A 27788-nucleotide genomic window follows, 5' to 3' on the forward strand; every position below is an offset into this window, starting at 1 on the left:
AATTAAGTATAACAGTAAGTTGGTAATTTTCACATTGTGTGTTTTTGCATAGGTTAGTTTCCTTACGGAAGAAAGTTCTGTCTTAGAGTTATTTAGTTAGTGGTTTTTCAGTGCTGATTGTGTTTGGTTGTTTGATTAATTGTGGTGTTTGGGATATGAACTGACATGTACGGCGCTGAACAGCTTGTATTTTTTTATGTAAGGATAGGCAGGCGTTTGACCACGATCTCACCTGATGGTAAGTGATGATGCGGTCTACGGTGGAGCACGCCTACCTATGAGATACCTATTTACCTTAGCTTTGAAGAGACCCAGATTGTACTCATGCGGAAACACAGACTCGGGCAAGGCATTCCACTCCTTGGCAGTTCGCATAAGGAATGTTGAAGCAAAACGTTTCGTGCGTATTTGTGGAATACCTACCATGAAGCGATGCCGGAGTGCCGATTCTCTGGTAGTCCGATGGTGAAATGGGGACGGAGGAATAAGGTTGTGCAGTTCCACGGCACACTCTCTGAAATGTATCCTGTAAAAGATCGTTAGGTTGCCATTGAGCTTGTAGGTTTCGAAATTTAAATGTTTATTTGAATTACACCGTTTTAATTTAAGCTTAACGCTATTAATTTCTGTGAGTGTTTTATACGACATTTAATAAAAAGTAGATTGTTTTCAGGGTCCATGTTTGTAGGTTATTTATTCCACCTTAACTTCTGAATGCCTGGACCAATATATATTTAATTTTTAATTAGAAAAGCTTTTTTTATTAGTAACAAACTGAAAACCTTATTTCGATTCCTCTTCGCACGTTATTTTAAGAAAAATGGTATTAAATTGGCGGATTTGTAACACTTTTTGGGGTTCCTTACCGGAAAGGTAAAAAACGGAACCCTTTTACTAAGCCACCACTTAAAACCGTTACCTAAGAAAAAAACTGTGAGAAAAAACCCCTACAAATTGTGTGACAGTAAAGCCTGACCAGTAATATATGATCACGCGCCATATTGCGGAATTTCATTGGAACAAAATTTTTCATACTAAACTGAACTGTCATGAGAACAACAGCGCCCTGTTGACAGTTTAGTTATCTGTGGTATGTATATTTAAAATGTTTCCAATCGTGATAAATATGAATTAAAACGCGATTTCTTTAACTGATAACAATTGTTTACATTCTACTAGCCAATCGGGTAGGAATGTGTCACGTTGACCAAAATGGCCCCTATGATTATAAATGTGGGTCACAATAGGCGACATGCCAGAATGTGGCATGTGCCAAGAGGGGTTCCTCGGTGCGTCATGGCAAGATTTGGCATTTGGCCTTCCGGGTGATTGAGAATATGGGGTTTAGGTTATGGAGCATTCCATGAAGATGTCTACCGCTGTCCCATAAAAACGCGAATTACTAAACATAGGAGTTTCTTTTTCTGTGTCAAATCAAATGGTCAATAAGTTTTTGCCAAAAATATCATTTTCGGTACAAGCTTTTATCGCTGACTATACTTTCTTACCATAGGTAACTAGCTCATTGTCTCACAGTTCTAAAATCCCTAAACACTATTAGGTTGCGTTGTTTCATCACAGAGTTCCACAGGACAAGTTAAATAAAAACTTGTAAAAAATATGGGCATATAAATAATTATCGGCTTTCGACGATTAAAAAAGTTCTAATACAATAAATAAAATGCGTTTGTACGGAACCGTGGGACGCTTTTTTTGTACCCGGAGGATTACAATCAGTCCTTTTACTAGGTCTATGTCTGTCCGTCTGGCAGTCAGGGGCATAGAGATGGTAACAAAATTTGTGATCTTTCATAAATAAATTAGTCTTCTTTTTGGATCTATAACCGGCTAAGGTAAACGTCGGAATCCTCAGTATTTTTTTTACTAGCCTATTGCGGTGTCCCACTGCTGGGCAAAGGCCTCTCCCCTAGTCCTCCACAACCCCCGATTTAGTGCCTAGAATCCTCAGATAAAACAATAAAATTCAGTGTGAATCCATCACTAGAAAAAAATGTATAAAACTGAATGATTGTACAGAACCCTTGCAACTCGACTCGATATTTATATAATATTTGAACTCTTACCTCGGTATTCACAAAACAGATATCTCTGATAAATTTACCCTCTTTCTATCAAACGAAATTGTCATAACGTCGAATAGGGTCCAAATATCATAAACTGCACGTTAGAAACGGATATACGTATATGAATAACGCCATATCCATCACTAATATTTAGCTATGCGTCCAACATGCGTGCGACACGACAGTCCAAGAATGGAGGTGGACCTAAGTTAAGCCTAACATGCTGGTATCTAAGGAGCTGCAAATAGCGCCAGAGAGCACAATATCTCTGCCAAGATGGAAGAACGAGGAGACAGGGACTATATACAGTGGAAAGACCTATAGGACTTAGAGGAGGCCGGAGAGTTGTTGGCTCTCTTTGCATATTCTACAGTCTTTACAATGGGAAGTGCTCCGAAGAACTTTTAGAATTGGTGCCATCATCTCCTTTTATCACCCCACCGCCTAAGGAGCAAAGCTCATCCTCACTTCTTAGATACATGACACACCAAGAATAAGCGGGCATCTCGCTCGTTTCTTCCCAGAACGTGCAGAATGTGGAATGACTTGCCTTGCCTCCTGAGGTATTTTCCTTGCGCTAAGACATGGGATTTCACAAGAGAATCAAGAGCGGGTATTTAAGGCTCTCAAGAGTTGGCAACGCTTTAGTGGTTCCTGTGATGTTGCTTATGTCCATGGGCGACGATGACCGCTTCCCATCAGGCGGCTCGGCTCGTTTACTGACTATCACATAAAAATGACCTTCGCCGAGCGGTAAACTAAGGAGTCTCTCACTCAGGATAAAATAGTTTATGGATAGATAGATAGTTCATATCAAACATACTAAGTCTAGTGCATTGTTAGGTAAGCTGGTTACGTTGTCTGCATTAGGTATTTCTAGAATCACAGCCCACTTTTAAACCTGGCTATCGACCGGCATACATCTCCGTCGGGACGGTAATTTTCTATCATTACTGTAGTTAAGTGGGCATTATTCGCGTACACATTGTAAAATATTAATTTAAGAGATCTCAGACACATACAAGATGGTTTTTGCAAGGTTTAGCTATGTTCGAAGTGAATGTGCCATGAACAACTTTTACTGTAGGACCAAACCGGAAAACATGAAAAATATTTGGCTGTCGCATATGCATAAAACATCCATACTTCGACGCCGACCGTTCCAAACAAAGAGTGGTGCCATGCATCAAATAAGGGTCGGGTGGTTTTTAGAGTCGAAATCGAATGCTCATGTCAATTCCAAGTTTTTGTCCCCGAATGCCGTTCGGGTCGTTGTCAAATACTTGAAAAACATGAAATATTAGTTTTTTTTTATTTTTCAATTTTTCCCGCTAATAATCATGTTATGGCAAACATCACGAAGAATCCTTTTAAGCCGAAAAAAAATTGCCGTGATAGCTAGACAGTTGAAATTTTCACAGATGATGTGTCGTGTGATCTGTTGCCGCTATAACAAATACTAAAAAGTACGGAATCCTCGGTGGGCGAGTCCGACTCGTACTTGTCCGGTTTTTCTTCATCTACATAGACCTTCTATATGGGTCTTGAGATATAGCTGCCCAAAGTTGCTTGTATTTTTTTTCTTCAATATTTACCATTTACGCACCTATAGAATATGATAAAATTTAATACAGTGCAATTAAGTTTCAATAAACAAAATAAAAAAGTAATTTGGCCTCTAAGTCTAACACTCTCAGCTAATGGTTTTGAAAGACACAATCTTCTGAATAATGACGTCATCAAGATACCTGCCTTCCTATTCTTATTATAAACAGTGCAAATTGCACCTAAGTAAATTACACATACACGTGTGTGGTGTCAAATGAAAGCTGATTATATATTCTGTACATTTTTATTACAGTTCGCTACCTGATCACATCTTTAGTCGATGAAAACTACATACTTTAAAGGAGCATTCCACGGGCTGTTCCGTACGGGCGCATTTTATTTCCTGTGTTGCAACTTTTTTTTCGGAGTTTAAAACAGGCGATTATATTTCTATGCATATGTCTGACCATTAGGCACTGAAAAGGAAACTCTTGTACCTGCAAATCTTCAGAAAATTCGCATTTGTACAGGACGACGTTAGACAATTTCATGCAATGCTCCTAAACTCTAATTAAAAGGTAATTTCCTAAATCGGCCCGGCCGACTTCAAAAAAATTGGCACGCTAAATAAGTTGATAACCCATTTGACCTAGTACCTTGAAATTTTGCCCCCTCTTTATATTGGGCGTTTTCTATACTTATTTAAATAAAATAAAATAATCACACTTTCAATGTGTCTGGGTTAGCACTACTCAAAATAACTATTCGAAATTTCAAATCGATAGACAAATAGTTCTCGAGATATTTGGCAATGTGACAGACAGACGGACGGACAGAGTTGCACCATAGGGGTTCTTTTTGTACCTTTTGGTACGAAAACCTAGAAAGATATCGACGAATTGAGAACTTTATGAAGTAAGGTCAACGTGGATAAGACCGGCATAAAAAAAATTTGTAGGATAAACCGTTAAGGGCAAGAACTATCATGTACGCGCACTCAGACAGTCAGAAAGTAAAAGCTTCGCTCAAGTTCGCCGATGTTCGTTGATGCCGATGGTCCTGGGTTCGAATCCCGGTAAGGGCATTTGTTTGTGTGATGAGCACAGATATTTGTTCCTGAGTCATGGATGTTTTCTATGTATTTACGTATTTTTATTGGTATTATATATATCGTTGTCTGAGTACGCACAACACAAGCCTTCTTGGCGTACCGAGGGACTTAGTCAATTTGTGTAAGAATGTCCCTACAATATTTATTTATTTATTTATTAAGAGTTTCTAGTCGGTCTTACCTTATAGAGATGGTCTTGTCGATATTGACCTTATGTATTAAAGAATTGGCTATACTATACAAAATACATGTACATATATAAATAATCCAGTTGAATAACTTTAATATAACACTGGTATCCAGCCAATTTTTCCGAGGCGTCACAGTACACAGATAACGCAGTACGACTCAAGGCCGTCCCATTTATCCGGCGGCCATTATATCATAAATTAGTTGCTGACCTACGACACGCCCACGTGATGTGACGTCATCGTTTTATATATTCTGTTGTACAGTCATTGGTAGACGTTCTGGTATAATCTTGTGGCTGACATACAGGCCATCACGTCAATTCGAAGGTACACTGACATCTGAATTTTAGTGTGCGTTTGAATTGGCCTGTTTGTTGGACCAAGCGAACTCTGCATAGACTTTTATGTAACAAATGTGGAATTTATATTTATAATTTTCATAGAACTTTGACATTTATGGTGACACTTTCATACTTGCCATTGTCTGTTTAGGCAGAGTTAGCTTGTACTTTATTAGGGTTTGTGCACAAATCACGCGAGGTTCAATAGGGGGGGGAGGGGGCTCACGAAAAATCACGACAGATCACGTTGGGGGAGGGGGGTTTAAGGAGACCTCACGTGTATTTTTTCATAGTGAACGTAACTAAGAAAAAATATCTACAACATACTTTTTCTCGGTTACGTAAAACATAAATCTTCTTGGCACTTCAAAATAGCGAGTATAAACAAGATTTAGTCAATGTCTATACAATACTATTTATCTTAAATATAGGTCTAATGAAAAAATAAAATAATAATACACATGACGTTATGCCGGGGGGGTTTAGCCAAAAAAGTAGCCGAAAAAACCTCGCGTGATTTATGCACAAGCCCTTAGGGGTGTGCGCCGCTTTGGCGCCCACATAGTGGCTAATAGTATAGGTACATTAGTTACGTTTCAATTATTGATTGAAGATACAGGAATAAACTAAATGTTTTTTCGCTCCATCCCCATATACATGCTTCAGTTTCATGTTATTACAACATGTTGTTTTAAAATGAGATCTTAACTTCTATTGTACAGTGTACTCAAGTTTCAGAGCTATTAATAATTTAAATCGATAAAAAGTGTTTGTAAAACTCTATAGTTAAGGTATCTAGGTATTTATTTAAACTTGTTAAAACGTAGAATAATTTATCACTTTAATGAACGTCCTCTGTCAAGTTATTCGTCATTTAAATTACATTACTTATAGGAGAGGAAAGTATGAAATCATACAAATATCAGCAATTTCGGTTATTACGGTATATTCCACTATGTACACCTAATGTCCTAGTTATTTTCGCTCTTATTGCTTATTTATGTTTAAAGTGAAGGACTGGACAAGCACATTGACAGCACAGGTTTCATATTTTTTTGAATTAGGAAGGAGATACCCTTTCATTTTAGCGGTATCTCTGAAAGGGAAACCCCTTCCTAGCGCTAAGTCAAACGAACGGGTAAGCAATTCAAAGGGAAAACCAATCGTGGGGGGCTACTCGATAAACGACTAAGCCATTTAAAGGATTTTTTCTGGGAAGGGGTGAACGGGTGAAACTAATTGATACGAGCCGGGATTCAAACCCACAACCACTGGCGCTCCTTTTAGCGTTCCTGGAAAGTTATTTGAGTTAGAATGATGATGTGTGATACAAAAAACCAATGACTAACAGGCACGTGTATATGCATGTCTGCATTTCTGTCTGTCACAGGGTATTTATAACGACGCCGAAATAGAAGCGCCGTAATCAGGGCTATTTATAGCGGACGTGGAGACACGCGGCCATTTGGCGGGTTAACGTTAACCTAGGCGACGATTAATCTTTTATGTTATGTGAGGTTGTTACTGTACGGTCATGGACTTTAATTGTTGACAAATCTACAATTCAAGCTAATTAAGTAAATAAATAATATATAAATAAACGTCCGTGGCTGTACTTATGAGCAAGGTTTCCGCTGCACCTATTTAATTAGTAATTTTTTAGGGTTCCGTATTTTAATTATAGCTTTAATTCCAGTTTAAAGTAATTCAATTAAATATTTGGCATATAATTATTATTGTAATGTAGGTAATGGGTTGATACCTGAATAAATAACTTTTTTTACGATATAAATATACATAATGGATAGAGGATTAACTATACCTAGCTTAAATCTAAAATAGGCCCTTGAGGCATTGTACCAAGGATGCTGGCGGCAATTCCTCGTTGTATCGCAATACTGATACGTTGTGCGCGGAAGCCGCCACCTCTTTGGTCACCAGTTACGACAGTTACGCCAACGAGACGTTTCGCGATTTCTGCAAGAAACTTGAGCGCGCTGGGACCGACAAAACCGTTACAAAACTAAGGGATTCAGATCGAAGGTCATTGGCGCCAGCGCCCCTTAATTCATCGGTTTAAGATCGAGACTTTATGCGCCTATTGTATTGTGTTATCGGCCGACGTGCAGCCAAGGCCAACACATTATGTATTGTTATATGTACGCCTGACATAACTTTAAGGCGATTTGGGAATAGTCTTATTTTCTCTTAACTGTGACATAATTAATTGAGGCCAACGTAATAACTCAAAGGATAAGTGGAAGATCCCTTAAAGGGATAAGTTCGCCTTTGCTATCCCGTGCCATATTTGTGTCCTGTACAATAAATTATTTATACATACATACATATATTACAATTTACATAGGTACGTAACGAGATTTAACTATTAACAACTTTCAGGGACTTAAAGCATATTTCATATAGAATTGGTACGCACTAGAAATTTGTTATTTTTTTAAGTTAATAAAATTAGAAAGTTATGAATGGTGAATTTTAAATAGTAATGTATTTAGCTTTCAAATATGTATAAATTAAAAAAAAAAACTCCGTTATGTTAATAATTACGAACTGTTTTCATAATGGACCCCCGTAATTTTCTGCACAACACTTTTGTCGACATTTTTGGCGTGTTGATTTCTTGTAGATCGCAATGAATTGATACCCTGGACAATTTGACTAGTCTTATTTAATTTTATTTCATGATTGCCCAATAGTATTTGATTGATTGAAATTGGGGACAATTCGAAGGATTCATCTCGCGGGGTATGTATTTGGCCTGATTATTAGCATACCATGCCAAAACTTTTTTTGAGTAGTGGCAGCTGGCTAAATCTGGCCAACATTTCACAGGACCGTTATGGGTTCTAATAAATGCCAATACTCATTTCTCTAAGCACTCTTTAATATAAAGGTCCGACTTCATTGTTGACTATGTTATAAAACTTTTCGTCTTACAGCCGCAATTATAAATTCCTTGCCATATCATATGTTTTTTTGCGAACTTGTCAAGTTTCACGAACTTATATTTTTCGGGTAAATGACCTCTATTATTGGCCATATAAAACTTCGAACCGAGTAGTTGATTAAAATCGAGTTTTACATACGTCTTGTCGTCCAACTACAAGCAACCTTCGAATTCTGTCAATACTGGGTCGTACAATAGTCGAGCTAGTGTTTTAGCTTGTCGGATCTGTTTAACAGTCCGATTTGGCTGTTTTATTGCTCGATAGCTCTTATAGCCACCTCTGAGGTGAATCATCTTTATCTTTCTAGAAGTTTCTTTGATTTTTTGGGATAAATCGTAATTAGACCGTTCTGAATTTTGTTTGAGTGACCTTAGGTCTTTTTTCCCAAAATCTTGTTATTTGTCCCAGACCTCCGAATAGTTTGTGTTTTCCTGTCAGCTGATAGAGTCTCCTTGTAACGTTTTATGACCCCACAAATACTAGCTTTTAACATCTTAAGCGACTTAGCTGTCTTTGTCCGGGATCGATAAGAATTTTCGAAGTATTTGTGCACAATCAATCTCCTGTTCTCAATTTTCAAGGTCGAAAACTTTAAAATGCAAAAAGCTAGGAAAAAAATATTTTGACAATTAATACTTTGAAGGTTGGTGATTGAACTGTAATTGTAAATTTTTTTCCCGCCATGGAATTATTATTTTTTAAACATTGCTAATTATGTGCCAATTCTATATGAACTATGCTTTAAAACCTTTTTTCTATGAAGTAATTATTAGTGTTCGACCGAAATTTCGGTATCGGCAAGTTTAGGCATAAAAATCATGTTTCGGCCGAAGTTACGGTAAAGGTGAAAAAGCTGTCAAATCTTTCGGTCATGCTGAAACTATAGTTTTGGTTAGTATGACCGAATTTTCGGTTTTGGCATAAATTCGTGTTTTGGCCGAAGCTTCAGATTCGGCCGAAACTAGAGCAAAACCGAACCTTAGGCGCTTAGCAAACTGGATCCGATTCGCATGTCGCTCCGATGTTTGAGGGAGACAACGCTATGCGCGTATTATAGCGACTCGCATTTCCGAGCGATGTGCTAATCAGATCCCTACTTAGTCAGACCAAGCTAAGTTGGCAACGATTTTGATAGCCCAGCCTGTGCAAGTGTTAAATAAACGTCATAATTTCATATGTTTGACGTTTAAAATAATACTTACGCTGTCTGAGTTCTTAAAATCGCTGCCACCCTATCTTTGTCTGACTCTACATATATAGGTTTCAGTTCGTTCGGTTCGGTTTTGGCATAAAATCTGGTTTCGGTCAGACACAAAAAATTTATGAATCGTGAATTGAACTGAACACAACATCAACATTGGAAATTTAAGCTTATTTTGCAAGCAATTATTGGGGTACTGTCTTTTTGATAGACGTACGATAATTTCTTCAACGTTATGATTATTTGGACACTCCAATACGATAATTCTCTTCCGTACACCTGGCAACACTGGAATTCACGAAGGTTGATAGAGTTAGACCAAGATAAGTTGGCAGCGATTTTGGAAGCTCAGAGAGTACAAGTGTTATTTTAAACAACCATTAACCAGTTGTCAATATCAAGTAAATACCAAATTAAAACATATTTTTTTTATTACAAGTGAATTTTTAATGTATTTAAATATTCACTTGTGATAAAAAAATCTTTATTTTTTTGTACTATAATTGTATACACAAGCTATCTCTGGTAATAAAACAAAAAATCCATTAACCCGCATGTCATATCAATGTGGTTCAGTGAAGGGGACGGACTGAAAATCAGCGCTGCGCAGTCAATTTGTAATGAAATGGCTGACGCAGCGTATGCTGAGCCCGTTCTTTTTACCGCGCATACCAATTTTTTAAAGTTGAACATTGTATTTTGTGAATTATCTGTTTTTTTATTGTGTGGCAATAAATAGTTTCTTATACTTATTCTTAAACGTCAAAAATCTATGAAATTATGACGTGTACTTAACAATTTCACAGGCTGGGCTATCAAAATAGTTGCAAACTTAGCTTGGCCTGTCTCTAGGTCAGTTGACGACTGGAGGTCAAGGGGTTAACGAATCGACCTTTCTCGAGGCCACGTTATGCTGGCAAGGCCTAGAAATCGACTCGTGCGCGCAAATGACAAGTCGGCCGGTATCGAGCCTTATATGGTGTGCGCTTTTTAAGGAGTGGATTCGAGGTCGGTATATTTCATGCAATATTTTGTGGATAAGTATATATATGTATCGTTAAACGCGGAACATACACTCTTATTTGGTAGGAAACATGCTACATATGCAGACTGACAATAACGTACGCTCCGGGTGGTGGAACTTTATACACACCCAAAGATATTTTGAGTTACTTTTACCACAGAATAAATAATAGTATTACCGTACAGAAATGACATTTACTACAAAACCGAGGTTTGACAGCGATTCAGGGACGAATCACGCTGTCCCTTTCTAATGTATGGCACTAACCCTTTCGGCTATTTAGGGTTATCAAAATTCAAAACATTATCTTATCCGTGGTCGTGCACGCATAGGGCCGTCAAGTTGTGCCAATCTTAATAATTGCTCGGAGCAATGGTGAGCCGAACGGAACCCAGAATGACCGAAAGAAGGAGTGTCGCCCCACTGGTTTTACTTTAAATGCGTGTGAAAACGCTTCTAAGCGAGGGCCTTGTTGTGGCCCTCGGATCAAAAAGCTTGGTCTCCCTGATCAAGACAGACGCATAAAATGTCGCTTAGCAATTTATGCGTATTAAACTAGATGATAAGAGTCTTGTTTCATTTATTAAATGCAGTTAATTAATAGAAGATGTTTATCGCAATAAACGCAGTATTTTATTCATTCAAGGTATTCGTCACTTAAACTTTTAATTATTTACAAAAGCAAGTGTTCAAAACGTCAAGCTAATTTCAGTTGGCAGCTTCACATTTTTTCGCGATAGTACAAAAATCTACGCATCAGCTTTATCTTGACGTATAATTAGACACACTCATTTAAATTAGACTGGTAATTATCAAGATTCCATAGTCTTTATGTCGTTAAGATAAGATTCTATTTTGCTTGGTTCGCGAGTTTATTCCTGATGGGTGTAAATCATATCATATCCCACGCTTGCATATAATGCGCACAGTGTGGGTACAGTACCCGAGATTCATATCAAGTAGGTACGATTTATATGTGACAAGCCTAGTCTTATAAATAACTAGCGACCCGATCCGGCTTCGCAAGGGTTCTCTTCTTCTTCAGTCGGTCCCTCACTGCTAAGGATCGTGACATCATGTCCTTCTGTTGAAGACCAGATTCCTCCATAGGCTTCTATCGCACGGGTTTTACAATATCTATTGCCGCTATAACAACAAATACTAAAAACAGAATAAAATAAATATTTAAGGGGGGCTCCCATACAACAAACATATTTTTTTTGCCGTTTTTATAAATAATGGTACGGAACCCTTCGTGCGCGAGTCCGACTCGCACTTGCCCGGTTTTTTTTTAATACTACGTCGTCGGTGTCAAACAAGTATGATGATATGACTTTCAGACGTATCCGTCGACAGCGACTCCCGGCGAACAAATCAGGTATGTTACGGTAATTTTTTACGTGCATGCGCTCGAATGTGACTTGCAACACCGAGTTGTTTTAAACCTCCGGCAGTAAACAAAAACAAGAAGATGTAAGTGATGAAAGAAGAGCGGATGATCATGATTAACGGTTTCCACTTATGCCCATGGACCACTGCAACTCCAGAGAAACTTTTTTTAAGGATCCTATATTACAGTTCTTAGAGAAAACCTTGGCTAGGAGCTTATTCCACGGCCGGAACGTTGGCGTGAGGAAATTCCTCTGAAACTCCACAGTACGTGACAATTTAGGTTCCACAACCTTCGGCCTCGCAATGAAGAGCGGCGCGCTCGTATGCCCTATGCGGAACTCGGACTCTGGCCTTCGTGGGGCCTCGACGCTCACTATCTGCCCTTTAACTACCTACTATACAGCGTGCTTATTTATTTTATTATTTGAGACCAACTATTGTTGGTAATAAATTGAGTAATATTTAACCTATTTTTTTTTTGTAAACATTTCTGGTAGATGGTCCGGTACACCAAGTAATCCGGCACTAATATAGAGGTGCAAGTGATCATCCTATGTCAAAATTTACTACGTGCGATTACATTATCACTCTTGAGTATCTTTATAAATGCAAATGATAACAGTAGGTACAATTTTCTTTAAATTTAGCAAAGTATATTGCTTCAACATACTAAAAACATCAATATAATAAGCAGATTTGCCGTAAGTTCCAGTAATCTGGCTGAATTGGTGAGATTGTACTGTACTATTATTATGGCTGTTATTATATTTATAGCTAGTCAAGTTATGCCTCTAATAAGCTGATTAACATGGCAACTTGGCAGTGGAAAGCACAGTGAAAGGCGGCTAGCACTATAAACTATAACTACATATTCACGTAATGTACAGCCAAGTGAAGTAGGCTTTGTGTGGATAAGAGAATATTCCAGTCATATCCAGGCCTTTGTAACATTGATCTCAGATTTCGTTTTACTAGGCTCGTTTATATTGAATCGGGAAGTTTAGTATAGATCAATTTATGTTTTAAAGCAGTCAAGAAATTAAATTTATGGTAACAGGTACAATGAAAAATTAAGCTCAAAAGTGTTTTTGTACTTTGAATTAGGTATTCAAATATCAACAGTCTTAAGCAAATTGATTTGGTTTTTCATAAAGAATATCTAGAATAATATATTTCCAATGTGTGAACGCGAATCCTTCAAAATAATTAGTATATGGACTGCGAAATAATGCATTTGTACTGAATGTCTCAAACGACATTATGTACTCAAAAAAGGGACTTAATTGCGTATTAAGTTTTATATTTACCTCCGACGTTTCGAGGACGTCGTTGTGCCCATGGTCTCGGACAACCATGTCTTAAACTTACTAGCTCCCTATGGAGAAAGTTTGCCCATTGTCTATGCTGACTACACCATGCTGATTTTGACTTGGGCAGAACAAAGTGTGAAGGTGTCATGCAGAGTTAGTGGGGTCCAACTATAAAGCTCTCGCAGTAAATTGTTAGTTACTAATTTATTAAATGTCTTTAGCTTACAAAGTAAACATAAAGTTGAAATAATGACAACTGCATAAACAAGATCAAATTGTTTACTGTAAGCAAATACTTATCTTTCAAGATAAACCAAACATGTTGTTGCAGTTTTACAGTTTTCCAGGAATTCACAATTCCAGAATAATAAACAGATTTAGTCATTATTCAATACTGAAACAATTCACTCACATTTTAAGTTCAAAATTGCTTGACATGTCTTTGAAAGCTTTATGTCATAAACACAAATATCAATCAAACGCCAAGATTCCGGGTGCTAGGGAGCTAATGTAAACCTTACTCGAAAGTGTGAAGGTTACTTTGACAGCGTCTGCCACAACACCTGTAGTTGTCCTTGGCGCTGTGGGCACTACTAGTAACAATATCTTTAGGTGATCCTAGCATTCAAACGGATTCCTAGGAGCTTTAACAGGAGACTAATCTTTGACTTAAGAATATGTGACTGATCTGTTTTAATATATTTAATATGTCTGTGTCTCACATAAGTTTTGTTATTAAACATTATGTCAGTATTCATTACAATGTCATTAAGTTGATAAGGATGCAAAAATAAAGGATTATTTTAAGATTTTGTGCCAACTTTCCCATATTTTATGGCTTCCTGGTTGCAAATCCTGGTTTCAAAGTAATGAAGTTTCAGAAAAGTTGATTACTGTTTGTAATTCAATATGATGAGTTACTGTAACATACACTATAATTATACAGTAAAACCTCGCTAATCCAGACGGGTAATAATTGGGTCATTGGATCACAATGGTTTCAGGATTGGTAATAACTTGTAACTAGACAGATATATGTACTAAAAAATAAAGATATTGTTATGTTTTATTTATATTGTGTTGATTATCACTCAACAATATCAATCGTATACTCAAATAAATTAACAATTAAAATGAGCATTAAAAGGAATAGTCTGCATGGGAGTCAAATGAGTCGGTGGATGTTTGATATGCAAATATTATTTTAATATGTGGTAATTAATAATTACTATTTGTGTAAAAGGTTAAAGCAACATCTGCAAAGCAATTTTATACTACACTGAATGTACCTAAAATAGTTCAGAAATAGCTGGTAAAAAAAAAGTTATTCATTGTTACAGAGAATTAACACATTTACAAAAAAGAAAGTGTGTCAAACCATAGACAAAACCACTATCGTAAACAAACAAAAGTTAACTTTAAACTTTCTTTACAAGTATCATACATTTTCTCTTGTAATCATAAATTAAATCTTAACAATGGGCTTTAGAAGACCATTTTTCAGCAAAAAGTACGTCAACAAAAACGTAAGAACGACTTCCTATCTAAACTAATTGTTCGAATCACAACAAAAACAATTTCCTACTACGTATATCCTAATTTCAACCGCTGCAACCAGTTGCCTTAGAAGTGCCGAACGGAAAACGTACAGTATCAAATACCGTAGTTTTCACCTAGTTTACACACTAACATCGGCCGCCAGCCGCGTATACAGATGCGTGACATTCGCGTAAGTAATCAGCAACGTTTTTAGGCTACTTGACACCGCTGGAAGAGCCGGCCTTCCAAATTAAGACATAACTAAATGTGCTCAATTTGTTAAAAACACACTCACCTTTTTATTACAGTAACCGCGTCTCCGAAGCGAAGGCGTAATTCCATTCAATGGTTAACTCAACAAAAACCACTATAGTTAACAATTATTATCTATTTCACACAATAAATGTTTGGTTTTTTAATATTTTCTTTTATGACACTCGCGGACGTGAGCGATGGAGCGCGAAGCGACGCACGCACAGATTGTAAAAAATGTGCATGTCTATTTCTACGTTCGGTGATGTGTTGCCATTTTACATTCTGTTTAAGGGGCAGTCGTTCAATCATAGACATACAATATAACCGTTCAATTAATATCCATAGTTGCTTCTAAATTTAATATGCAATAACTTATTTATAAACATAAACAGAGATTATGAGTGCTTATTATGAAAAAGTAAATAACATAAATTATTATCTAGTTAATGACTACCAAATGCAACTTTTACTGCATTACCGAACGAACAAAATTACAACTGTCACTGTCATGTCAAACCCATCCATTGATTATTCCACTTTTCATTTTCGATATTTCTCCCTGCATTATCAAAACTAGTACAACAAATGAGATAATAAGGCTATTCAACTAGTTGTAAATTGCTGCTCACAACAATGATCAAAGCAATTTTAGTGTTCAACAACCATGGGAAGCCGAGATTATCTAAATTTTATCAGTACTTCGTAAGTATACGAGAAATATAAAATGTTTCTTTTCATTCGTTGTTAATCGCACTTTTAGATGATCTTTTAGTGTAAACTTTACACATTTTGCACTAATTATGAGTAAAACCCGGTTCTATTACCATAACTACTGACTGGTGTTACTTAATGGTCTACCTTTCACTTGTAGATTTTGGTTTGGTGTCCGTTATTTATAATATCATGTTACTCATGACGTGATGTGTTGATTTACTTTGAGTTTCCTTCGCCTTATATCTCTTAAACTTCTAAAAAACATTTTGTGGAATGGAGTTTTTAAAATCGAATGAAGCAAAATAAGTTTTTAGTAAAAATTTCATTTTTAGTACAACCTTTATCGCTGACTGTACTTTTATTTCGACAGGCAAGAAATATTCATTGAGGCAATTCTAACAACCCCAAACACAATTAGTTTGCATTGTTTTATCGCAGAATTTCCATGGCTACCTCCATGGTTTTGTGCGTGAGGAAATTGCCTTGCACGTATGCTCGCTCTGTGTGGACCCGCCTATTATACCGTGCTATGACTGTAATATTTTTTTTTTTGCCTTATACTGATCTCCACCACCACCCTAAGCCAGCAACCCTAATCAGAATCTTTTTATTTAATCAATTTTTTTAAAGAATGGGGTCTCTAACGCAGTGGACATTGTTATTTGTAATGAGTAAGTAAAGTAATAAAATCAAATATTTTTTTATACATTTGTGTGTATTTTATTTTCTTTACAGAATGAAGATATGCAGCAGCAGATAATAAAGGAAACATTCCAACTGGTGTCAAAGCGGGATGACAATGTGTGCAATTTCTTGGAGGGTGGAAGGTATTTTTAATTTATTTCAGCTCTTGTTCAATGGACAATAGTTAATAAAAATGTTTGTACAACGTTACGTTATGTTCTAAATTCCTCTGTAGCGAAAAATAGTTATACATATTAGTGCGACGGTGACAGAATGTTTCATTAGTTATGGAGCTTTAACGATTGGCATGTTGGCTACGCGGGCAGCCAGGTCAATGTACGTAATTCCTCGACCCAAGTGCTAGCTGAGTGCTAGTGCAAAATAAAGCTAGGTATTTTCTTTTTATGTGACATTCTCAAGCAATAGGTACCACATTGTCACATACCATAAGGACGCTCTAACAAGATTTTAGTATGAAGATACAAGCAAAGTTTGTCCTTGTGGCAAGTGAAAAATTTGTAACTTTTGCTTGAGAACATCTCATATCAGTCCTATTCACATTATTTGAATCATACAGGAAATAAATTTCTATATTTGATTTTTTTCTCCTTAATTTATATGGTCATATTATATTATGAATTATTTCTGTGCAGTTTATATAATATTCAAAATAAGCCGGGTCCACACTGAGCGAGCATACGCGCGAGGCAATATCCTCACGCACAAAACGGCCAGTGTGCAGTGTGGAGTTGTGGACCCGGCTAATTTTATAAATTAATTAAAAAAATTTAAAAACAAAATTTAAAATCTATCTTTTTAGTCTCATCGGAGGTTCGGACTACAAACTGATCTACAGACACTATGCGACACTGTACTTCGTGTTTTGTGTGGACAGTTCGGAGAGCGAACTGGGAATTTTAGATCTAATACAGGTAAATTAATCCATATCTCAACTGACATCTCTTAATTAATTAATGTTATAAATGTGTCATTTTGTATTACGTATAATTTGCTAATATCTGGGAGACCGAACTTTGCTCGGAAAACATATAAAAAGTCAAAAAATTGCCCGCGTTTTCCCAGGGGTAAGACCTAGCTTGATCGATTTTTCGCCCCGAATATTCCCATATAGCAAATTTCGTCGAAATCGTTACAGGCGTTTTCGAGATCCCCAATATATATATTTTATATACTTATACAAGAATTGCTCGTTTAAAGGTATAGGATTGATGGGTTTGAGCATGTAAATATTATTTAATTTTGGATATTTAAACAAAAAGAACAAATTATAAAACAGTTTGATATATCTCTCACTTATACTCATATTGTGTATGGCGGTCAAAATCGAACGTTCGAACGCTTTCGAAGGTTTCAAAAGTTTTCAAAACTTTCAAAACCTTGGTTTTATTGTGAGCTATATATTAGAAAAAAGCGGCCAAGTGCGAGTCGGACTTGCCCATGAAGGGTTCGGTACCATTTATGACGTATTAAAAAAAACTACTTACTAGATCTGGTTCAAACCAATTTTCGGTGGAAGTTTGCATGGTAATGTATATCATATATTTTTTTTAGATTTTTTATTCTGTTATTTTAGAAGTTACAGGGGGGGGGGGGGGGCACACATTTTTTCACTTTGGAAGTGTCTGTCGCGCAAACTATTCAGTTTAGAAAAAAATGATATTAGAAACCTAAATATCATTTTTGAAGACCTATCCATAGATACCCCTCACGTATGGGTTTGATAAATTTTTTTTTTTTTTTTAATTTTTATGACGTATTAAAAAAAAAAACGACTTACTGGATCTCGTTCGAACCAATTTTCGGTGGAAGTTTGCATGGCAATGTATATCATATATTTTTTTTAGATTTTTCATTCTGTTATTTTAGAAGTTACGGGGGGGGGACACACTTTTTACCACTTTGGAAGTGTCTCTCGCGCAAACTATTCAGTTTAGAAAAAAATGATATTAGAAACCTCAATATCATTTTTAAAGACCTATCCATAGATACCCCACACGTATGGGTTTGATGAAAAAAGATTTTTTGAGTTTCAGTTCTAAGTATGGGAAACCCCCAAAATTTATTGTTTTTTTTTCTATTTTTGTGTAAACATCATAATGCGGTTCATAGAATACATCTACTTACCAAGTTTGAACAGTATAGCTTTTATAGTTTCGGAAAAAAGTGGCTGTGACAGAATCGGACAGACAGACGGACATGACGAATCTATAAGGGTTCCGTTTTTTGCCATTTGGCTACGGAACCCTAAAAAAGGATGGCTAAAAATCTTCTCTACCTTTACCTAGCTAGGCGGTCTAATCTAACGCTATCTCGCGCCTCGGCCGCTCCGATATATCTGATGGCGACTGTACCTAGTTAACTACACTGATCCCTTCCAGACAATGTTTGGGTACAAAATAAAAATAAACAGAAGGTCCGTTCCCGCCGTTCTTGAAAATACATACCTAAACTTGCCCGACTCACTAGGGTCGCTTCTGTATTAATTGCGAATTTTAAAAAGGAGTAGGTAATATAAGTTTACAGACATACATACATCGATTCGTTTATACATACATCTTATCATGTTTACTTTCCTTAGAGACTGCATTTTGACGTACATGACAGTAGGTACCTACGTAGCGGCGGGGACGTCAAGTGAGCAACGCGCGCACAGCCCGACTAAGCTCTGCCTGAGAACGCCTGTAAATGTAACGTCTGTGTACGTAAATGTCACGTCTGTGTGCGTGCGGCGAAAATGGCACTTTGTACTTACTTTGTGGTTTGGGTTGCAAGAGATTTGGTAGTTAGGACTGAACTTAAATTGTTATAATTTTAGGTATTTGTGGAGACCCTTGACAAATGTTTCGAGAATGTTTGTGAACTGGATTTGATCTTCCACGCTGATGCAGCACACCAGGTATCATTGTTACGCCAAATATTTAGATTATAGTAATCTAATCAAAATTATATGCATTACTATGTTTTAATAAATAAATATTTGACATAAACTTTCCAGTAACATTTTTTTTTGTATACAAATGTACATATGTATATGGTGGTATTCGTTGGTAAAAAACATTGACATATATCTAAGGACGGGCCTTACGGACACTCTCGAATTAGAGCCATCGTGCAGTCTGACGCAACTAGTTGCGACCAATCACGCGCGTGATTCGAAATCATCAACCAATCGCGTTGTGGCGTTAGACTGCACGATTGGCTCGATTCCGTGTGCGTGACACCGCTGTACTGGCCCCATTCTTATTGCCCGTAAGGCCCGTAAAAAATATATAAAATTTGATTGAGTAGAAATTTTACATACAAAACATAAATCTGTAATTTCTGTGATGTGCTCCTCAGGTGCTGGACGAGCTGGTAATGGGCGGTATGGTGCTACAGACCAACATGGCGGACATACTGTGTCGGCTACAGGAGCAGAACAAGATGCAGAAAGCTGAAGTAAGACTATGTCATGTTCTCTTTATTGTACCCGGGTACGTCCTTAAACTACGTCCAAAAGAGAGGTATGGGCATTGTGAATGTTATCTTGTGTGGTAGGGCACAGCACAGCGGATGTCATTCCAGATCTAGAGCAGAGCCCAACTGGGGAAGTACCCCCACCTTATAGAACACCGCAGCCAAATAACACTAGACCCTAGTCATAGTGTTGTGTTCCTGCCGGTAGGGTTGCCAGAGCTCAACGAGGGTGCGGAGTGTTAGGGTCAGCAACGCGTATGTAATTCCTCTGGAGTTGCAGACTTACATAGCCTACGGAGACTGCTTACCATCAGGCGCGCTGTATGCTTGTTTGTCACCGACGTAGTGTAAAAAAAAGTATACTAGCGTCTGCCAGCGACTGTAAAATTCACCCCCACCTTGCACCCCCTTTATAAAGGGATGTTTTTCGTTTTCGATACTTACTTCCGTATTTTATTTATTTATAAATGTGGGGTTACATTCATTTGGAAGAATATTATTTGCCAGAAATACACTTCGCATGACACATATAGCAGAAAACCTTTTGGTAGAAAGATACTTTCATATAAATATATACTTGCCACAATAGTCATTTCGCGTAATAGACATTTGGCAGAATTTTCTAATTGGGTTAAGTTAGGGTTTTCTGCCAAATAATATTATGAGAAGAGAAATTCTGCGAAGTAATACGCCAAAAGCAGTATGCTGCCTAAAGTATTTCTGACAAACTATATTTCTACCAAGTCACATTATGTAATGTGAAATTCTAATAAACAACTTTCTGCTACACATTAGTAAACCATAAATGTGTCCCTAGAAATAAATGTTTTTCAGTACATATGGTGCTACTTTTCCGCGCTAGTGCGTAAATTAGCACATTATGTAACTATGTCGAAACTTTAAAGAGCCATATGTACTGAAAAACGTTGGTGTCGATTTAAAAGCACTCCCTTCGGTCGTGTTTTGATTTATCGCCACTCGCTACGATTATCCTATTTTTAGCACTTGTATCTTAAATAACTATTATGATATCATTAATTTTCTGATGCGAGATACTTTCGTAGTTAACGCCATAACCTAATTTTACGCTATTTGTACAGGCGGGTATATCAGCGGCGCCCGCGCGGGCCGTGTCGGCCGTCAAGAGCATGAACCTGCCGCAGCAGCTGCGCGACATGCGGCTGCCCGATCTGCCGCAAGCCATCAAGGTATGTAGCATGCCACACCGTGTCGGCCGTCAAGAGCATGAACCTGCCGCAGCAGCTGCGCGACATGCGGCTGCCCGATCTGCCGCAAGCCATCAAGGTATGTAGCATGCCACACCGTGTCGGCCGTCAAGAGCATGAACCTGCCGCAGCAGCTGCGCGACATGCGGCTGCCCGATCTGCCGCAAGCCATCAAGGTATGTAGCATGCCACACCGTGTCGGCCGTCAAGAGCATGAACCTGCCGCAGCAGCTGCGCGACATGCGGCTGCCCGACCTGCCGCAAGCCATCAAGGTATGTAGCATGCCACACCGTGTCGGCCGTCAAGAGCATGAACCTGCCGCAGCAGCTGCGCGACATGCGGCTGCCCGACCTGCCGCAAGCCATCAAGGTATGTAGCATGCCACACCGTGTCGGCCGTCAAGAGCATGAACCTGCCGCAGCAGCTGCGCGACATGCGGCTGCCCGACCTGCCGCAAGCCATCAAGGTATGTAGCATGCCACACCGTGTCGGCCGTCAAGAGCATGAACCTGCCGCAGCAGCTGCGCGACATGCGGCTGCCCGACCTGCCGCAAGCCATCAAGGTATGTAGCATGCCACACCGTGTCGGCCGTCATGAGCATGAACCTGCCGCAGCAGCTGCGCGACATGCGGCTGCCCGACCTGCCGCAAGCCATTAAGGTATGTAGCATGCCACACCGTGTCGGCCGTCAAGAGCATGAACCTGCCGCAGCAGCTGCGCGACATGCGGCTGCCCGACCTGCCGCAAGCCATCAAGGTATGTAGCATGCCACACCGTGTCGGCCGTCAAGAGCATGAACCTGCCGCAGCAGCTGCGCGAGATGCGGCTGCCCGACCTGCCGCAAGCCATCAAGGTATGTAGCATGCCACACCGTGTCGGCCGTCAAGAGCATGAACCTGCCGCAGCAGCTGCGCGACATGCGGCTGCCCGACCTGCCGCAAGCCATCAAGGTATGTAGCATGCCACACCGTGTCGGCCGTCAAGAGCATGAACCTGCCGCAGCAGCTGCGCGACATGCGGCTGCCCGACCTGCCGCAAGCCATCAAGGTATGTAGCATGCCACCCCGTGTCGGCCGTCAAGAGCATGAACCTGCCGCAGCAGCTGCGCGACATGCGGCTGCCCGACCTGCCGCAGGCCATCAAGGTATGTAGCATGCCACCCCGTGTCGGCCGTCAAGAGCATGAACCTGCCGCAGCAGCTGCGCGACATGCGGCTGCCCGACCTGCCGCAGGCCATCAAGGTATGTAGCATGCCACACTAACAACAACTATATTATACGCGTTGGGACTTCCGGTTCGAGCGCCATCTTCATGGTTAGCTTCGTGAATAATTCCTTTGTTTTTTGTTCATTAATATTATTTAAAGTGTAATATCGATAGGTCATTATACAGTAATGTGGTAGTGTGCAGTGAATGGAGAATTAATCTTGAAACACGTTTAAACACCATTTTAAAGTCAACGGCCGGTAGTCCGCGTGCTACTTGTAAAGTCCAACCGTACTACCGTACTAACCGTACAATTTTAGTCGTTAAAGTTCCTAATACCTTGATACTGGCGAAATAGTCGCACTGGACTGAAGCCTTAATTTAAAAAGAATGAATGAATTACGCGTGAGCGATAGAAATAAGAACAGGTTTCTTTATAATGCTTTTTTCCTCTGGCCCTCAGGAATACATGGTTAAAATTCTTCTAGCTTTTCGTGAGTTTAGGTGTCCATTACTGACAAAACATCCTTGTCCAGGACCTGAAGTTCTGACCGCTGCAGCAGGCGTACCCCGCCACGCCCGTCGCCCTCGCCTCCAACATCCTCAACACCATCTGCCCCGACAAATACCAGAACCTGCAACCAGAACTGACTTCAAAATTCTTCGGCAGCGAAACACTCTCCACCAAGTTCGCTGAGAGCTTCACTGAGAACTATCAACAGACCGAAGGGATCAATTTTCCTGAGTATGAAACGCAGAAGAATGAAGGTTATCAGGATCTGAGTGGGGCGGTGGAGTATAGGAAAAGAAAGAAGAAGAAAAAGGGTAAGAATTGAGGGACCAAAACGGAGACATACTTATTGGTTTTAATTTTTTTGGGGACTTTAAAGTGTTGGGTATGTGAAGCTGTTTTAACACTTCTGAGAAAGCTAAGAAGCCGATATTTGGCGTGATAGGACATTAGGACATATATATTACACAAATTGACTAAGCCCCACAGTAAGTTGACCCCTCCGAAACCGCCTTTCCGTACAAACGTAGCCCTATTTTCCTCTCTCGATTTTAACATTATTGAAAATATTTTTACACAATTTGATGTGTTTTAATCATAGCTATGCCCCTTTTGATTTATTTTTTTCGAATTTTTCAATGTTATATGAGTTTGAAAGAGAGGAGCATTTGAAAATTTGTATGAAATCTGATTTTCGCTCCTAACTTTTATATAAATAAAAAAAAAAATCTAACGGTCGGGCATAGCTATAACTAAAATACATAAAATTCTGTAAAAATATTTTCCATAATAGTAGTAGTTTTGAATCATTCACGAATATTTTCACTAGACTAAAATCGATCGGCATATGAACCGTGATTGCCTTTTATATTGTTACATGCATCTTGTTCACGGGTAATATCGGGAGCTCAAAATAGTATTTTATGCAATAGTTGTATAAGGAGGGTCAAAAAGGTGAGTGGCGTGAGTGTGAACAATGTGAGCCGGAGCCTGAGGCGTAGGCGAACATTGTAAAGGAATACGCCACGAGCATTTTTTGACTCACTTATACAACGGTGCATACAATACTTTTCCTACGAGTTAATATAAATAAATCTTAATTTAGGTTAACAAAGCAAAATTATATAGCTAAAGATACGCGAGAATACCTTGTTACGCGCCCGGCCCGCCCCGGGCCGCGGCCCGGCCGGTCAGCGACACCTCCTCGTAACTCATGAGGCCCTGGTACTTGCTCTTTGCTAAATTAAATTTTTGTACAGTTTATTTCTCGTTTTTGGCCACAGTAGCCTATGGAGACTAACAAGCAACGCTAAGCGGTCTTCGTAGTCTATGGGTGTTGCTATATTACGGGTGTCACATGCGTGTTTCTGACTTATGAAGCAATTGTTTCTACTATGCAACCAAATTAACATTTTGTAAGTTGGCAGCAATGCATTTAGTTTGAAACTGCATTCGTTTTGATTTTGTTAGGTTGGTAGCCATTAATCGCGGTAACGTTATAGCGATTTTAAAGCACAAGTGCTGTTATGAGGAATAGACAATATAGACTTTTCTTGAAACCTTTTATGTATGTTCTTATATTCGTGTTAATAAATGTATAAATGGCAGATTAACAGTAGAGGAGTAGGAAAACAATATACTTAAAGGCAATCCTGTTCGATTTAAGTCTAGTGTATTTTCCGTAATGTCATCCAGGGATGAAAATTAGGACTACATTTGTATGGAGAATCGATAGTCCTTTTACCTCTAAATCCTACGGTATATAATACAGACTTCTGCAGGTCGCTGTGACAAAGTAAACCTTTTTGTGGAATGCCTTCGACACTCTTTTTCACCTACGAGAATAATCAGTGTTTGTGGGTAGAAATATCATTAGATAGTTACTAAAATGCTGATGCTGACTTTGCTGATAATAAGATTATTAATTATTCGACTGCTAATGAAGGAGTAATATTTTAGAGTGTATATATGTATTTGTATACGTATGTACATGTATTATATTAGATAAGCTTGAAAGTCTAAACATTTGATGGTTTTTGTGATAAGATCGTGCCATTCACGAAGACGCCTGCCTTGATTCGTAATGTCATGTTATTAAAGGTTAGATTTGACAATCTGCGCGTCATCGTGGATGACTCGAACTATAAACATCTTGATGGTTTTTGTGTAAAATGTTGTTATGTATGTCAATTGTAGGAGTGTCGTAAGATATTAAGCAGTTCGGTTTAAAAATTCTTTTAATATAATATTTTTCTAAATTGTAATGATTTTTCATTTACTAAACTGTTTTGGCAAAGATATTGGATTATGATTACTATTTACGGTGCTTTTATTCAATTCCGTTAACTTCGGGGTATGGATAAGTACATTTAAGGAAACTAAATGGCATAGTTAGTTTTTGATGTATTTTTTTTATACTTAATAGGGTTGTTTCCATCTGCAAATCTTAGGGCAGAATTGTATCCCAATAAATACTTTTGGATTATCAGAACATGTTAAACCACTTTTAGGGGACCTGTAATGACCATATTTTTTTGTAAATATTGAATTTAAAATATCTTTTGGCACACGTCACGAGACCAAACTCGAAACGTCATTGAAGATTCTGATGACGTCACAACTCTCGGATTGACACTGTTGACAGTTAGGCGATAAACAACAAATGTCAGTGTCATGTGTCAAACCGTAAACTGTGACGTCACACAATTTTCAAAGAGCGTTTTGAGCGCGAAAGCATCTGTCAAAATATATTTTGTTAATTTAATATATTTAAAGCCGTTTTTAGTATAAAAGTTGAATTTTAGGGCAACTTTTAGTTAATATAGAACGTAATACAAGCGTTTCAAAAAATTGGAAACGACCCTATTAAATGCTGCATATAGCGTTGTTGTAACACGGGCATTATGGTTAACTCAACCAAAAAATTGAAAACTATGACATATTAATGTCATTTCGAACATTAATCGCCCGAGATAGTACTTACGTTTAGTAGCAAATGTATGAACTCGTACTGAACACTAATTAATATGTAAACAGGCCCTAAGGCATGCTCATAGGAGCCTTATCAGATAAAAATAAATTATTGATTGTCTCCAAAATGGAGGTAATTAGAATACCAGTGGTTTTGAGAAAGTTACCTACTTAATTTAAGCTCAGAAATGCACCCTTGAAATTAACGGAGTTAAAAAAAACACGAGGTAAAGTAACTGATTGTGAAGTGTAGTAAAATACAATATGTGAGATATATTAATATGAAATTGATTTTGTATAAAAATATCATATAGATTTCTGTCTGCATATTTTTATTATAATTTCATTTATTTTCATGTAATAAAAACAAGTAAAAAAGTATTTACGGTACATATGGTGCTACTTTAGCGCACTAGTGCGAAAATTAGCATATTACGTTACTGTGTCGAACATTTAAAGGGCCATATGTACTGTAAAACGTTGTACGATACATGTGCGAATAGGTAACTCGCAACTCGTGTCGATTTAAAACACTCCCTTCGGTCGTGTTTTAATTTATCGCCACTCATTTCGAATTTCCTATTTTTCGCACTTGTATCGTAATGTACTATTTTTTACCAATGGCCGCTCAAGTGTGTCTTCGTTTCGTGTAACTGCGTATTTAGAGATTTCATTATAAAGTTTCTACTGTTAAATATTATGTCCCTCTTATGTAATAATGAAATACAAAAAACTACAAGTTTAAATAGTACATTACGATACAAGTGCGAAAAATAGGAAATTCGAAACGAGTGGCGATAAATTAAAACACGACCGAAGGGAGTGTTTTAAATCGACACGAGTTGCGAATTACCTATTCGCACATGTATCGTACAACGTTTTACAGTACATATGGCCCTTTAAATGTTCGACACAGTAACATAATATGCTACTTCTCGCACTAGTGCTATAAAGTAGCCCCATATGTACTGTAAATTATATTTTAATTTTAGATCTTCCTTTAAAAATGTGATTATAATATTCATTTCCACTTAAAATGTGTAAAAAAATATAATTATACTTCATTCCATTAGTTTGTTTAGACATACAAACACTACAAATATTGTTAACATGAGAAATAAATTTATATAAAAACAAATCTAAAATGTCTATGGCGGAAGGCGATGGTGAATTGCTTCAATAGTAAATAATACTTATAAATAATTGTATTTAGCTTATAAGAAATATATTTTATGTTACAATTAATGTTAGTTTATTTCATTAACATTTTTTTAATTCATCAGATAATTAATAGTATACAAAAAATAGTAATAAAATAAGCCTTAAGATGTTGAAGCCACGAAAATAATTTAATGGGAACATGACCCAAGACCCTAAAATTGAACAGACACAAGGGCAAAATGCCTCAAAAACTGAACAGACACAAGGGCAAAATGCCTCAAAAACTTCTACAATAGACACGCCATCTGTTATATCATTTTTGAAACATTTTTGCATTTCTGATTATAGCGCCATCTCTTATCAGATCATTGAAATTGCAAGTTTCCCATGTAAGTAATTTTACGGAAGTGAAATGTAGTCACAATACTAGTTTCGTTAGTTAGGCTACTGCCCGTTAGATGGCGCTATAATCAAATTTGTAACAGCTTAGAATAGTCACTACTCTGCAATAGATGGCTTTACTGGTCACGTGCAGCGAAGAAGTTAATGTATTTTATTTATATTTATGTACTGTTTAAATTGCTATTGGAGAGCAATAAAGAATATTTGTATTTATTTTATTAGTATTTATGGATGTGTGGATTTCTTTACGGTTAGGTAATTTTTACAAACTAATGATTTCTTGTATACGGCGTTAATGTCTTTCTAATACCTTAGCTAGAGTCGAACTTTTAATCAGTCCGACGCTGACTAATTTCTTACCAACCGCTTCGTTTACACGGTAGACCTTCAGTAAGAGATAAATAATAAATAAATAAATATTTTAAGGACATTCTTACACAAATTGACTAAGTCCCACGGTAAGCCAAGAAGGC

The 27788-nt window shown here is 37.8% G+C and overlaps 2 protein-coding genes across 2 annotated transcripts in view; one reads left to right on the forward strand and one right to left on the reverse strand.

The window, feature by feature from the left end:
- The window catches only part of LOC133532199 (zinc transporter foi), a 63834-nt gene extending 48645 nt beyond the window's left edge, over nt 1-15189 (reverse strand). The window contains exon 1 of the mRNA XM_061870750.1: nt 15003-15189. The gene's annotated coding sequence lies outside the window, so the exon portion shown is untranslated. The remainder of the gene's footprint in view (nt 1-15002) is intronic.
- Nucleotides 15190-15301: 112 nt separating this feature from the next.
- On the forward strand, nt 15302-26997 carry LOC133532207 (AP-3 complex subunit sigma-2). The gene is made up of 7 exons (XM_061870774.1): nt 15302-15664; nt 16412-16503; nt 17181-17292; nt 19197-19277; nt 19721-19819; nt 20938-21045; nt 22808-26997. Exons 1-7 carry the CDS (start codon nt 15596-15598, stop codon nt 22820-22822), a joined length of 576 nt encoding a protein of 191 aa, XP_061726758.1. The 5' UTR covers nt 15302-15595; the 3' UTR covers nt 22823-26997.
- Nucleotides 26998-27788: the final 791 nt, after the last annotated feature.

The sequence above is a fragment of the Cydia pomonella genome, chromosome 26, assembly GCF_033807575.1.
Source record: "Cydia pomonella isolate Wapato2018A chromosome 26, ilCydPomo1, whole genome shotgun sequence".
NCBI classification, from domain to species: Eukaryota; Metazoa; Arthropoda; class Insecta; order Lepidoptera; family Tortricidae; genus Cydia; species Cydia pomonella.

Excerpts from the sequence above, each read along its gene's own strand:
- LOC133532207 (XM_061870774.1), top strand. The coding sequence starts at position 15,596 with ATGATCAAAGCAATTTTAGTGTTCAACAACCATGGGAAGCCGAGATTA. Across the intron at positions 15,665-16,411 it reads CTAAATTTTATCAGTACTTC|AATGAAGATATGCAGCAGCA; the intron begins GTAAGTATACGA and ends TTTTCTTTACAG. Across the intron at positions 19,820-20,937 it reads ACAAGATGCAGAAAGCTGAA|GCGGGTATATCAGCGGCGCC; the intron begins GTAAGACTATGT and ends CTATTTGTACAG.